General features: G+C 34.9%; 1 protein-coding gene across 3 annotated transcripts in view; it reads right to left on the minus strand.

Annotated features, from left to right (window-relative positions):
- IDE (insulin degrading enzyme) overlaps positions 1-14,548 on the minus strand; it is a 54,325-nt gene that overhangs the window by 3,675 nt on the left and 36,102 nt on the right. For all 3 annotated transcript variants that reach the window (XM_085065196.1, XM_085065195.1, XM_085065194.1), the window contains exons 16-24: positions 13,796-13,906; positions 12,410-12,530; positions 11,381-11,472; positions 8,994-9,105; positions 7,752-7,919; positions 5,613-5,885; positions 3,581-3,642; positions 2,129-2,201; positions 394-461 (exon numbers count right to left, since the gene is read on the minus strand). In XM_085065196.1, the coding sequence (XP_084921322.1) occupies positions 394-461; positions 2,129-2,201; positions 3,581-3,642; positions 5,613-5,885; positions 7,752-7,919; positions 8,994-9,105; positions 11,381-11,472; positions 12,410-12,530; positions 13,796-13,906 (1,080 nt within the window). The remainder of the gene's footprint in view (positions 1-393; positions 462-2,128; positions 2,202-3,580; positions 3,643-5,612; positions 5,886-7,751; positions 7,920-8,993; positions 9,106-11,380; positions 11,473-12,409; positions 12,531-13,795; positions 13,907-14,548) is intronic.

The following is a 14,548-nucleotide window of genomic DNA, read 5'->3' on the forward strand; positions in this document are numbered from 1 at the left end:
AGCAACAGGCGGGTTGTCTGAGTTTTTTTAAACAAAGATGATAAATTTGTTGATGTATATCTCAACACCTCTCAACACCTGATATATCTGATCACAGACAATCAGTATTTTCAGACAATAATCATCTGTATTTATTCCATAGTGCAGATATTCAGTGCTGTTTACTACTACTATTAGCTTTCATTTCAGAGGAACTGAACAAACTGATTAAAAGAAAAATAATGAAAAATCCCTGTTGTTAATGAGAACAAAAATGCATGTAGAACAGAGCTAAAACATCAGCCCCATGACAGCAGGAATTTTAAGAAGTCTGTTTCTCCCTATAAACTTGTATTTAATGATACTAAACCTCTAGCTTAAGAATGCAGGCTAGGATTTTTTGGTATGTTTTACCTGTGGTAGTGGCGGTGCTGGTGCCAGGTTCACATCATTTTGGCATGGAAATTCTCCAACAACAGGGCCTAGTTAACATCAGCAAAATTAATTTGGGACCATAATTTAATGAATTTCTTTTACATAATGAACTTTTTTTCTCTTATAAGACAGGTATCTAAAAAAAGCCCTGGTTTTTAAATTTAAAGCATCACTAAATAAGGTTTTCTAAACATTTTGCTTTTATACTCCATGACTGTCTTCAGAAATACAGATATTAATCCATTCTTTTATTTGAAAACATGAGCTGAGGCAGTGGCTTTTATTCATTTTACTTACACATGATGAGAATGTAGAAATAAAAATTGCTAATCTATTGATCAATGAATACTTAAAATTGTTTCTCAGTACAAATTATGAGAACAGTAGCAAATGCCAGTGGTATATACAAGAGCAATGCAAGAGCAGCACATTATTTGATAAGGACACACCTATGGAAGTGTAGAGGTTATTTCAGGTACTGAAAATCTGGACAGCTACCCCAAGTATTCCCTGCCTGTCTCCATGCATGTCCTACTCCAATTACCCCAAAGCTTTTTTTGTATTTCTAATCTCTATTTCTTTCAAGGCATAAGAGAGGCCAAATGCCAGATTAAAAGATTTAGGACTGGGGAGAATAATTTATTATAATTTCTGTAAGACTAACTAGTTGTTAGGTTGTCTCACAAGCTCACCCTTGTCTTGGGAAGATACTACTCTAAGTAAATAATAATCAATCTGGCAATAAAGTAACTACACTTTAAAAAGTTTTCTCTAGACGGGAAAAGTTTTAGAACTATTTCTACTTAGCAATTACTAGTCATAAAAAATGGAAAGGTGCTTTGAAGCAAATCCTCCTTACTCAGGCGCAGAGCTACAATTTTCACACTACCATAAAAATCAACCCTTCAGAATCAAGAGGGAGTTTCATGATATGCACACAGTATCTGCTTCTCTCTGTACTTCAGACACACCGTTAATTGTTTTGGTTTTTTTTTTTTTTTTTGCAAATACATGTTGGAATTTATAGTCCACTATAAAATGGTGAAAGATTTGCAAACAAAAACATAAAAGTTTTTCCTCTCAGTTTATTCATATGAACCAGAAACACTTCTAGCCTTTTCCTTCCTGAATTCTAAAACAGAACAATACAGTTTAGAATGCACAACTGATCTGTATTACCTCAAAATCAAATCTGAATAAAAGCAGACCTTTTTAAGTTTAAATAAAATGTTTGACATTCCCAGAGGTTTTGGTTTTTGTTTGACACTTTGTTTTCCCCTTTAAGGGTGCTTGAATACTATTGTGGACATTCATTGCTTGAATGTCAGGCAAAAAACCCCCTACACAGAATTGATAACTGCAAATTCTAATTTTGGTTTGGTTGGGGTTTTTTGCCCCTGTAGGACTATTACAAAGTTTTATCTTTGTTTTAAAATATCTTATTGCAAACAGAAGTGCTACTTTATGATATATTGTTTTATTATCAATCAACTTCAGAATGGCTGAAAAACTTGTCTAAAAAAATCAACAAAAAATTTGAAGCACCCACGTGAAGTAAACCTAGAAAAAAACCCACCTTTTTCCTCTGAAAGATATATCATCTCCAAAGCTGAGTTTTTCTTACAGTGCATTTGTATGATATAACATGGCTATCTATAACTGTGACTTGCTGGAACAGGAATTGATTCAATACTGTATTCAGCACAATACTTACAGGAATCCATTTCTCTTGCAAGGACATGTACTGATACCTTGTGTCTTCTGGGAGCATCTATTGCCAACAGCACCTACAGTAAAAAACATCGAGTCCTTCAGGTGTAGGAAGTATCGCTTAGACATGATAAAATAGTAAAAAGAATGAGAACATTTAAATTTTAATTTAAGCCTTAGTATGAGGGATGCATTTTGGGATGTGCCTTTAAAGATTATTAAAAGTAATCCATACATTACTCTTGAATTATTTTACAATCAAGCAATTCATGTACTGCTTGGAACTCAGGAAAACTGTAAGTAACAGAAATTCAGCCATTAACCATTCCAGTATCAGGAATGCAACCTAAAATCTCTGCAGACTTGCAATCCCTAGCAGCCTTGTGGAAGCACATCACCCTGAGTACAAAAACTAAATTCAGCTGGACTAGCTCACCAATCTGACCTGTAATTTCTGCTCTGGAATGCTGGATACTCATGTATCGAGCATTGGTGTAAGCAAAATAGTATAGATTCCTACAAACCCAGAATATGCATACTCATTCAAGTTATCATTAATTAAACAACAGGTACTGAAATTCCATTTACTAACTGTGCATTTGCTGCATATCTTCACCCATGCTATGATACTAATAAAAAAATTAACAGTAAACAATCCTCTCTGCCCAAGAGAGGGAAAAAGAACACAGACACACACATGCCCATGCTTCTTCATGGGCAGAAATGTTTCCATCCAGTAATAAATTCTGAAGACATTAAGTTGAACTTATTTTCCAAAGAACTCCCTGAGCTACCAGCTGCTCCATAAGTAATAAAACTCCATGAGCACTTTGCAATAAAGTGAAATACCATCATCTATTACACATTACAAAACAGAAAGAATAATGCTCAATTTTTTTTATTCTGGTGTGGGGTGACAGGGACAGGACAGGGACACATTTCATTCACTTATATCAGATACCCATCTGAGTTAAAATGTACAATAACTGCATCATTATGCTGTTCCTTTGCTCTGTCTATTAGAGGAAAGAAAAAAAACCCAATGATTTACAGTGAACAAAGCTTTAAAAGTATCTGTTTCATTCACAATTCAAGCCCATATAAGAAGCTGAATCTCTGACTGGTTGAAGAAAAAGATAAAAGAACAAATGTGCAATTTTGGCCAGGCTTGGTCATAGAGCAGCACATTTTATATCCATAAAGAAAGGATAAATGAAACAAGAAGAATAAGAGCTGGCAAGAAAGAAAGAAAAACCACAACAAAACCCAATCATTCTGTAAAATTTTTACAGTTCCTATTAAACTAAGTAATATTCAGGAAATAAAAGATACCTTCATCAATTTTATCACATGCCTAAAACAGGTGTCAGTATATCCCTTCATAGCTTGCACAAATAAGATTCAGTTGTACCTACACCTTGTTCCCAGTAACGTTTTAGCTGCATGACTAACTTACCTTGTAGAACTGTATAATGTCATCCTTGGTCAGGGTCTTTAGATAAGCCACTTCAATGTTATCTGCACAACAATAGTACAAATTAGAGTAAGTTTGCAGATCACAGCTGGTTATTAGCACACTGCTTATTCAAAGTATATTTCTTTCAAATTCAGATGCTGTAATTGACTGCAAATGATAAGCTTTTCTTTGTTATCTTTCAAGTCAATACTTGCTTCACTGAAGCTGTCAGCAGAACCTTGGCAGAAAATTGTATTTCAATAAGTCTATTTGACTGGACTTACTAAAAAAAAAGCACGTTTGAAGAATACTGATTACACTGTCGGACAGCTAAAATAGATATGCCTACTCTTGTATATTATCTTCAAATCAGTTACACATTTCTAATGCAGACGGGTTATAGTCTGGCTTTTATTCACAGTGAGGAAACTGGATGGCAGGATGTACTTTTAAAGAAATGTTAAGGAACGCTGCCCACATCATACCCCTTAAGAAGTAATCACCTTTAAGATATCTGGGGATGTGTCGCAGTTGCTACATTCCTTCATATTAATTAAACTGTCATGGACTAATCACCTAATATCATTGCTGCTTAAGCAGAAAGGTTTTTTGTTGTAGGCGTGCTTGCTTTTCTTAGGACTAGCAAGAAGATCAAGGAAGAAACACGTGCAAGAGAACAGGCAGCTTACAAGTCTGCAAGGCAGCCTGTAACTAATATGAAACTCTACATGAAGGAAATTTAAAAAATCAACAATACAGTTTGGAAAACTAAGTAAGGTTTGGGAGAAAATAGTAAAAGCCGTAATAATAAAAATGAAAAAACATTAAAAAAATCCTTCAACTTCTTAAGGCTGAAATATGAGCTTCTGATTTTGACAATTCTAGTCACACTATAATCATTAATAATATAAAATTACTAGAGGGTAGAGGAAAGCTAAGGATATAAGTCAAGGGAAATAATAAGTGGGATTTAGATATGAAAAACATGGCTACACTTAGCAGTAAGAAATTCCAGAGAGATAATATTGATCAAGTATAGTAAGAACAGAAACACTTAATGCAGGGAAAAATCAGACTATTTCATCAGAGAAAAAAAGAGTACTCGAAGGGATAAGTTTCCACGCCACTTCTTATGCTCAGGCATGAAACCTTGTCAGTAGCTCTCATTCTCTCCAGACAAAGCTAGATGACAAGTCAAAACTCTTCATTATTAAACAGCTCAGTGAGTCATTGTGAAGCAAAGAGACTGTATTTGCTATCATGGAAAGCCAATGCAGTGCACGTAAAGCAGAAGAGAAGTCACAGAATACAGAGGGAGTTTTATGGAGGAAGCACATTATACATGATGAGAGAAAATTACAGCTGTGAATAATAGCTGAGACATGAAAATGTCAGGAAAAGCTGATCTGTATCTAAACTGATTTTTTTTAATGTTAGAAACTGGATTAATGATGTATCTAACTAACATATTGATAATGTATCTAGTTGTATTACCAATGCACCTCAAAAAGTACTTAAAAAAAAGTATTTTAAAAAAATTTAAAATACATTTAAAAAAAAATAAAATACATTTTAAAAGTATTTAAAAAACACAACTTAAATATTTATGTAGGACCACACAGTAAATAACTGTCAGTCCGTTTTCAGTAACAACACTAGAAGCTGGATCTCATTTGGTCTTCTACAAACTATAACCTTCAAAGCATCATAGATGGAAAACCAAAAAAAAATTAGTTTCTTCAAATCCACTCTAAGCTGAGGCAGATTGCATGTTAGTCAAGATACCTGCTGTTGCCTCTGCCAGCACTCCTTCAAAACAACTTCACAATGGGAAGAGAAATAGGGTTCATATGAATATGTGTACTGTCAGGAATGTCACTGTGTACTTGAATGCAACTCAGGGAAATAGAGAGTAAATTATGTATAGGCTATGTTAAACTTTCAGTTGCTCCCAAATGAACATGACACTCAACAGTCACCAATACAGCCAAACTAGAGCATTCAGTTTTAAAGGAACTACCATTTGTCTTACCTCTGTCAAAGTTATACTGCTGGGAAATGATTTCTCCCCAATATTTAGCACATTCTGCAGACAGCTTCTTTGGTTTGTCTAGACGACGAATTGCTAAAGCTTGGATGTGTTTTTGGAAGGCCTCTTCTGTCATGTCTTCTATGCATTTCTCCATGGTTTTCAAGAATGCTTCAACTCTGCTCTCTAAATAGTGTGGCGGCTTTTCAGATTGGATAATAAATCGCAGTCCTTGGATGCCATTTGCCCGCCGTGGGCCACTGAACACAATGTAACCTTGGCAAAACAACAACAGTCACAAATTAAAAGAAGTCCCTTGTTGCAGCATTGAATTTGTCAAATGTGGCATGTCTGACAAGAATGCAATGTTATGCTTAGTTCTGTATTATAAACAAAATAATGCAGGTTTTCAAAATGTGCCACTGCCTTTTTTTTTTTTTAGAACATCTTTATTTCAGTGAGGTCACTATCATTTCAGGGAAGGGGCAAGGAGGAGATGAGGCAGACCAAGACAAAACAAAAGCAATTCTGTCAGCAGGATCAGGTTACCTGAAATGAAGCAATACTCCAGTGCTTCATTAGACTCAATATTAGAAACTTACTATTTTTCTCACAACATCTAATCTGAATTCTCTTTTCTGCAATGTAAGACAACTACTTCTCATCTGCAATGTAAGACAACTACTTCTCATCTTCTCAATTAGATAAAAAGTATTATACCCTTCCTTTTTGTTGCAGGATTTGCTAATCTGAACAACTAATCCTTTCTTCAGTCTTCCTCCACCCTTTTGATAACAAATCTAGCACATTTCAGTCTTCTAAATGTTGTTTTATAGTTTTCCTATAGTTTCCTGATGCTCATGTCAAAACTGGCTACAGTATTTCAGAGTTTTTATCTGAACAATTTAGGAGTATTGCTGTGAGTGCATCTTGAACACTTCCATTTATATATCCCAGCATTTTACACAGCAGCATGACACTGCTGATTTGTGTCCTACTTCTGATCCACTGTACCCTGCAGAGTTTTCTACAAAATTGCTACCTAGCCAGTTGCTTCCTAACTTGTATCTGTGCCATTGGTTGTTCCTGCCAAACTGTTCCTAACAAATTGCATCTTATCTTCATTCAAGTCATGTTTCCAAAATGTCAAACTAATTTTAAATTCTAACTCTATCTTCCCACACACTTGCAGCCTCTCCCGAATTAGTATTATCTGAAGATTCAGTGAGTATCCTCACTCTTCTATCATCCAGGATTTGGATGAATATACCATGTAACACTGGATCAAAGTAGAGCTCTGTAGAACATTGTTTTCCAAATGAACTATTCTCCATTCTCCATCATGACCTTCCAAAGTCCTATACCCAAATGTGTAGCATTCCCACCTAGGTACTTCAGTAATAGTCTCTCAGTTACCTTCTATGAATTTAGAACTAGCTTGAAAATTTATTCTGTATTTTCCTGGAATTAGAATTAAACTCACTGATCTATAATTTCCCTCCTTTTTCTCTTTCTTTTTTTTTAAGGAAAGATGTAGCATTTAGCTGTGTCTCTATTTCCAAGGCCCCATCTCTCATCCACAAATTTTCCATTATAAGACTTCTAATTCCAGGATTTCTTAATTTCGTTCTTTGGAGTAGAATGCAGAGTTCATCACACTATGAACTTTTTAAAAGCTTTTAATTTAATCCGATTAATCTGTTATTTTCCTGTTCAGAGGTAAGCCAAGGACTTTGATCACCAGTGTTTATTTTGGAAGTCATCTGGCCACAGCTGACATTTTAAGTGAAAACTAACTAAGCCATCCTGAATTTTTTGATGATTTGAACATTTTTATTTTAATGATTTGAACATTTTGATTTCCAACTTTTCTTTCTGTACAGTGATCACACTTTTTTTTAAATGGAGTTGATTTCAGATATTTCTAACATCTTAAAAATCATGCATGCTTGTTCTTATTTTAGACTCTGTGCACAGTAAAAATTCTTTGAGTCATCAGCAGTTAAGATGATTTACATTTACCAAGTGCCCTTTAAATGGCATTCACTGAGCAGGGAGAGAACACCTCCTCAGGTCTCGTGTGAGCGCGTGACTGTGAAAGTTTCTGTGTGCACACACACACAAGCACTCCGCAGAACTCACCTAACTGCTCCTTGGTGCGCAGAGTATTGAAGCATGGCTCCGAGATAATCTGGCAAAAGAGCTCCAAAAACATATTCTCAGAAGTGCTCTGCATGTCTGTCTGGTAATATATTTCAATGCCACAGTTGTTATGAACTTCATTTCTCTGTTGATATACAAACCAACCTCCTGAAAGACAAAGTTAAAACATTGAAGTTCATGACAGTGTATGTTCTTATCATCCACAATTAAAAAGATAATGGTCTAACATTTGTGGAATGGAACTATAATAAATGGTTTAGGACTGTTAAAGCAGAATTTCCACTAAGAGCATACTTTTTATGAAACAAGAAAAGAATGTATTATTCTGACATCAAAATGTTGCTGCTTGGAAATACCAGCAAATAAATTGACACTGGCTGCTTCTCTTCAAACAAGTGTTTTTGGAACTGCAGTGAAATTCCGCGCTGCCTCCACTGTGTAAACAGTTTCTAGAGACAATCTGCCAGAAACTACTATGAACATTAAAAATAATTCCGCATTTAATACCAACAACTTCTTTTGTATATGGCAGCTTGCACAGGCAATCAGCTATGGGTAATTTATCTCGTCTGCAGAGCTACATATGTCATCACTCCCAGCAATACCTTGAACCTCCTTTCTTATAAATACCACTTTTTTCACCATGGAAGTAAAAGCATACAAGCACTACAAGACCAAAAGAATTTGTGTAAGAAAAAACAAGTTATTTGTGTAAGAGCTTTTCGTTTTTCTGAAGAGTCACTATGTACAATGCTTCACTTAACAGTCAATTAATACTCAGAAATGCTCGAAGAATGGTGTTTATTCAAATGTATATACTGTGTGTAGCAGAGAGTGGGACAGGGCTCTTATTTAGACAAATTATAACAAGTGACTTAGAATTAAATTGCAGGATCATATGATCATAGAAGAGGTTTGGGTTGGCAGTCACCTAAAAGATTGTCCAAGTCATCCCAAGAAGTCCAATTGACATACAGAAATTAAAAACTGAAGCAAATTAATTGTCAAGTATTCTAGAAAGATCATCTATTGGTGCATAATTTTATTAGTAAAACCACACCCTAACTACATTTCTGAGTTTTAAGTTTAAAATAATTTGAACTAAGTTTGACTTCAAAACTCACTCCTAGCAACACAGTAATAGGCATTTTAAAATGTTTTTAGCAAGGAGAATCTCAATTTAATGTGCCTTAAATATCATAAACAAATCATTTAACTTACTGTCAGGAAGTTGCACTTCTCTGTATCTCACCAGCTGACTGGGAAGGAGTGGCTTTGTATGAGCATGCTCAATGAGAGTGTCCTCAACCATCTGCATAATTCCTAATGCAGCCTGGAAAAGAAAACATAAGAGGATTTTTAACGATCATTAGTTACTCTGTATTTAACAGCAGGATAAGACTTTTCACTTATTGATGGTGCTGCGAGAGAAAAGAAAAAAAAAAATCAGGAATAAAAGTAGGGCTATTGTAATTCAATACAAATACAGTAAAAGTAAAGTAGATGAAAGTGGGAGCGTGAGGGGCAAGAGCTTTTTTGTGTCTTCTTTATGTTCAAAGTGTCTGCATGTTTAACTACTACCACTTCACCCCAACGCATCTGAAATTGAAGTTCAATGGGCTTTTTTTTCTACTTTCCCTTCACCACTTGATGTGCTCATCTTTCAAGGTTTGAAAATGAGGTATCTAAAATGTACGTTCGCAAAGCAAATGGCATTTCAGTAGATGAAATTTTAAGAAATCAAATGGTTACGGTCAAGGATGCATTTCATTGACGTGTTGGTATTAAGACTCATTGCCCAAATACCTTCATTTATTTGACCGATTACAGCAATAATTTAAAAAAACATTAGTAGTGAAAAAGAACTTAAAAGTCATTAGTTTCATTCAAGATGTTAACTTCAATAGCTTCACCTCTTAAGGGTTATGTTTTCTTGTAGCCTGCACATTGAAAATTACAGGAACTTGCTTCAAAGTAGTTTTGGCTGAAAGCTAAAATCTCTCTCTGTGCATTGCCATAAAATCACTTGTGTTACGAGTTTATCAAAAACATGCAAAAGGTTTGAAAACTTCATAAACTTACACCCTACCAACACCTCTAAAATCCCCATGCAATATCAAAGACAAAATGATTGAGGTCTAAAAACAGTTTAAAAGGCTAGAGAAAAATACTATGTATTCTTTCAATCAAGTCACCATATGAAAATACTGACAAGAAGGCTACTCAGACAGATGTTCTGAACAGGGTTACTTTACCATTCATTCGCTTGCAGCAAATAAATAAAAGAAATTTTAAAAAACCACAAGTATCAGAATGAAATTAAAGAAAAAACTGGGAATTTTAAGCAGCTAGGCAAATCTAATTTTTCAAATCCAGATTCACTGAATATTTTTCATTATTGAAAGGAGTCACAAGACTATGTAAACTTTGATTTCATTTTAGTTGGAAAAAATTCTTAGGTCCATGTCAAAATTGCTGAGCTTTGTCAGTGATTATCACATCATGGGCACTCAAGGACAGACAACTTTTCCTACTTACATCTATTCACGGAGGTTTGTAGTTAACTTCTAAGAATTACACAGCTATGGGTATACCACGACATCCTTCCCAGTTCTTTAGCTGTAGGACTTTCAATAGCCTCCCATTATGCCACATAAAGAATACACTTCTCTGACATAACTGCATCATCACAGAAACCTAAAATACCTGGGCATTCAGTTCTGATTCCAGAAGGAGCTGACTTTCATATACAAACATGTAAGAAATAAGGAAGGAAAAAGAGACTATTTTCAAATTTCTCTGCGAGAAGAATACTCTATAAAATTTTTTAACAATTACTTTAGAGACATTCTTGAAAAAGTTTGTCTATCCATGCTATTAGCTCCTTTATATGTTATTTTTCCCTTCTTTACTAGTTAACTTTCTTCTCTATATACTCAGCAGTTACTAGCAGTGTTTATAACATCTCCTGCTAGTAAACTATACCAGAGCTGTTCTAACACAAAATACTACAAACAAGCCTTATGAAAAAAGAATGCAAAAATACAAGGAAAGTACTACATTTTGCATTGGTACGTATGTTCAAGTATTTCTTGAGACTTCATATGCAAATACAAACTGTTACTATTTTAATGGAAGACAGAACAAATGTTTTCTGAGTTTTACTCCCCTAACTGAGAGCTGACACTTGGCTTTTTTTATGGTCCTGTTTCGCTATATGCAAACTACTTAATTTGGAAGGATACTGGATTCTTAAATCTTTGCTAGTTATTCTGGAAGTTTTAAATGGAAAAATGCAAGATGTGTAGCACATCATTCCTCTTGCAGCTTGATCAGAGTTAATGGCATGCAATACAGACTTTCAGATACTTAGATCTTAAGTTGTTTTCATTAAATTTCCAAGAGCAATATAGAGGCAGCACTTAGCCTAATAAATCTAAAGTGGAAAAAATTATACTCACACTCCCATAAAGACAAAAAAGAACGATGTTAAATTATGAAATCACATTTGGCAAAACTACTTCAAGATCTGCAAAGATTAAACTAGTGTTCCGTTTTTATGCTGCTTTTAAATAAAAATTGTTGTATTAAGAAAGTATCACACCAACCTGTTTTGTTATATTGCCATGGAGAAGAGCTTCGATGTGTAACCGTGACAACAGCTGTGCTATGAAGGCCTTGAGACGGGGAAGGGTGACATCTACAACAGATATTTAGACACTTAAATCACTCACCAACATTTTTAAATTATGAAGGACCTAAGCCTAAGTCATCATTAGATACAGTGTATTTCTCAGAGGAGGAGAAATTTATCATTACGAAAAAGTGAATCTCTGCTTAAAAATGCAACATTGAAATGCTTCCAGGTCTAAACAGCAGCACTCATCATATAGTTTATTTCACTTAGAATTCACAGGCTGTCTTAACCCAGATTCAAAGAAAAAAAAAAAGTCGCCTTTCCAATCATGCTGAACAAACATTCATTCTCCAGAGAAAACAGTTACAATCATTCAGGTGGTGTTCCAAGGAAAAGCCTTAGTTATTAACTAAACAAGCAGCATGTAGCTTATAATGCTTGAGAAACACACTCTGCATTTACCATCCAGACTAAAAAAAGAACCTCAACTCAAATACAGTGGTTTGATATTAACTTTGCAACAAACTATAGATATACAACAATATTTTGGCAATATAGCCTAGAGGACACACACACAACACATACACACACATTCTATCCAGCCTGTCCTTGCAAAGCAGTTTTCATGTATATTGCAAAGCATAGTTTAACATACAGAACCAATGGAATAAGAGTAAGGATGGCTGAATAGATGGGGTGTTCGTGGATATGTGTTCTAAATCAAACCCCTCCAATAAATACAAAAGCCAGGTATTCTTCTTGTAAAGAATGCCTTGGTGTATTCCAGGAAGACATTACAAGACGTTTTGTAAACTGTCCCAGTAACAGCCTTTTATTACAACACAGTAAAATACAAGTAGGGGAAGTTCTTCAGCTGTTACTACAAACATAAAATCACCACAGAATGGTTTAGGGGCTTCACTTGAATAGTGAGCAGAGTTCAAAACAGGTACTCTCAATAGTAAGTAACATAAGAAAAAATAAAGTGGCAGAACATTACCATCTAGAGCTTCTTTTAATTCATCTTTGGTCCAAGCAACTTCTGTCATCAAGAGTCGGAGATAATACATTGCATGCTGGTGAGGCTGTTCAGCCCTGAAGTTGTTAAGTGATCTCATGTACTAAACCAAAATAATCAAGTTCAAATTAGAAATTTAGAAATAGAGTTTTAAACATAAAATATTAACATCTACTCTTAACTTTGTATCAAAAAGATACTATTCAGATACTGAGAACGTTCTCTTGCTTGTTAGAACTGTTAAATTGTGTTAAGTGACCTTAGTAATAATGTGGGCTTCTGAGCCTTTGGATTAAGCAGAAACCATTAAGATAGTTGAAATGACCTTGAAATCAAATTTGTCCATAAAATTAATGTCTAGAAATTAAATTATTTCAGTTAAACAAGGATTTAGATCAAGTTGCTATACACAGGAAATACGCATTCTATGATGACTGATCAGGGGTGAGGGAATACTGCTAATAGAAAATGTATTTTTCTCCCTGTTGCCTCCTTTGGCTGACTGGCTTAGACAAAAACTGGAGCATCTGGAAAATTCTTCGCATACATAAAGGAGGTATAAGAACCAGAGAGCTTCTGCAAAAAAACTCCTTTCTAGTCCAGCTGCACTTTTACAAAGTAAGCAAAACCTTTTTTCCTCTACCAGAGAAACTGGAAAGTGCAAACTAATAGTTTTGGCAAGCTGGAAACATTCCTAGTGCAGGAAAAAAAAAATTCACTTCAGGGCACATGAGTGACCAACAGTGAGCCTCAGGTTGCTGAGGATGCATCCTTCCGTCTGCTCCAAAGAGAAGACAGAAGTTGGTATCTCCCTCCTTATCTGTTTGGTGTAGACATGGGGAGAAAACTGCAATTTCCCCATCTGATGTAACTTCCAGAAATCAGAATGTACTAAACCATGTAGTTACCTCTGCACTAAAGGATCTTGGCCAGGAGCCAAGACAAATCTGGGGAGAAGAAATGTTGCAAACTTGCTCAACACTTCCTTTCTCCCTATATCCATTTCCCACTTCTTTTATGGCTAGGTCCTACTGAAGCCTTTCCACATTACAAAACAAGATATAAAGTTAAGATTTGCCCCTCCACTCCCCTAGATTTCTACTCCTACCAAAGCAAGCTGTGATCCCTTGATACATCATAAGACAGACTGACTAAAAAAAGATTCCAGGACCAGTTATTTTTAACCAAAGAATGTTATATACACAACTCCAAGGAACTCACAGCCACAAAAAACAAAGAAGCATCTGAAATCTCACTAATGCAGCATTTTACTCTCTATTTCCATGGACAGCCAGCCCTCAGATTTCCTATCAAGTCAATGCATTCAATTTCAATTACTCCAAAATGTGCATTTCTCATGCAGCTTACCGCTTCCTTGATAATTTCAAATCGCTTTTCATCAATCTCAAAAGTTGCCATTTTCTCAATGATCTTCTTGAGCAAGATGTGTTGCTTGTCATTATAGCCTTTTACAGAGAGCTATGGAAAAAGTGCATAAGTTGCTTTAAATGTGGGAGATAAAAGAATACAACAAATACCAAGTCTTGTATAATTCAATGAGCAATACACTTTTCAGTACTTACACTAAATTCACCATTATTAAACATTTGATCACTCTTAAATTAAATCCCTTTAACCATCCGAAGTAACTAACTGACAAATATAATATTGCATGTTTGCCCAGGAATTACAAATGCACAAAATTAATGTAATTTCCTGTTGGTGTAAGTAAATTGTACTCAGAATACAGATTTTTAATGACTAGAATGTTGAGTATTGTAGTACTAAAATGGTTTTAATCTAGGTTTCTCACTTTAGTAATGAAATCTAGATTCACAACCTTCTAAAATACTTTCTCCAATTTACTTCTACCCTTGGTTCATATCTATGTTGTTGATCAAAGAATAAGTGGAAGGAAACAGTACTACAAGAAACGGGTGCTATATACAGCAGCACGTGTTATAAGCAGGACAGTGCTGAGCTGAAACATCAAGGTAGTTACTCTACAGTTGTAATGATATATTGATTTTACGTATTTTTGAAAGTAGAAATGAAATAAACTTACTCGTGTTATTTAAAAAATAATGTAAAACTTAAGAAGTTACTATGATTTCATCAAGC

This window comes from Lichenostomus cassidix, chromosome 6, assembly GCF_008360975.1.
Source record: "Lichenostomus cassidix isolate B80296 chromosome 6, HeHo_3.0, whole genome shotgun sequence".
Lineage (NCBI taxonomy): Eukaryota > Metazoa > Chordata > Aves > Passeriformes > Meliphagidae > Lichenostomus > Lichenostomus cassidix.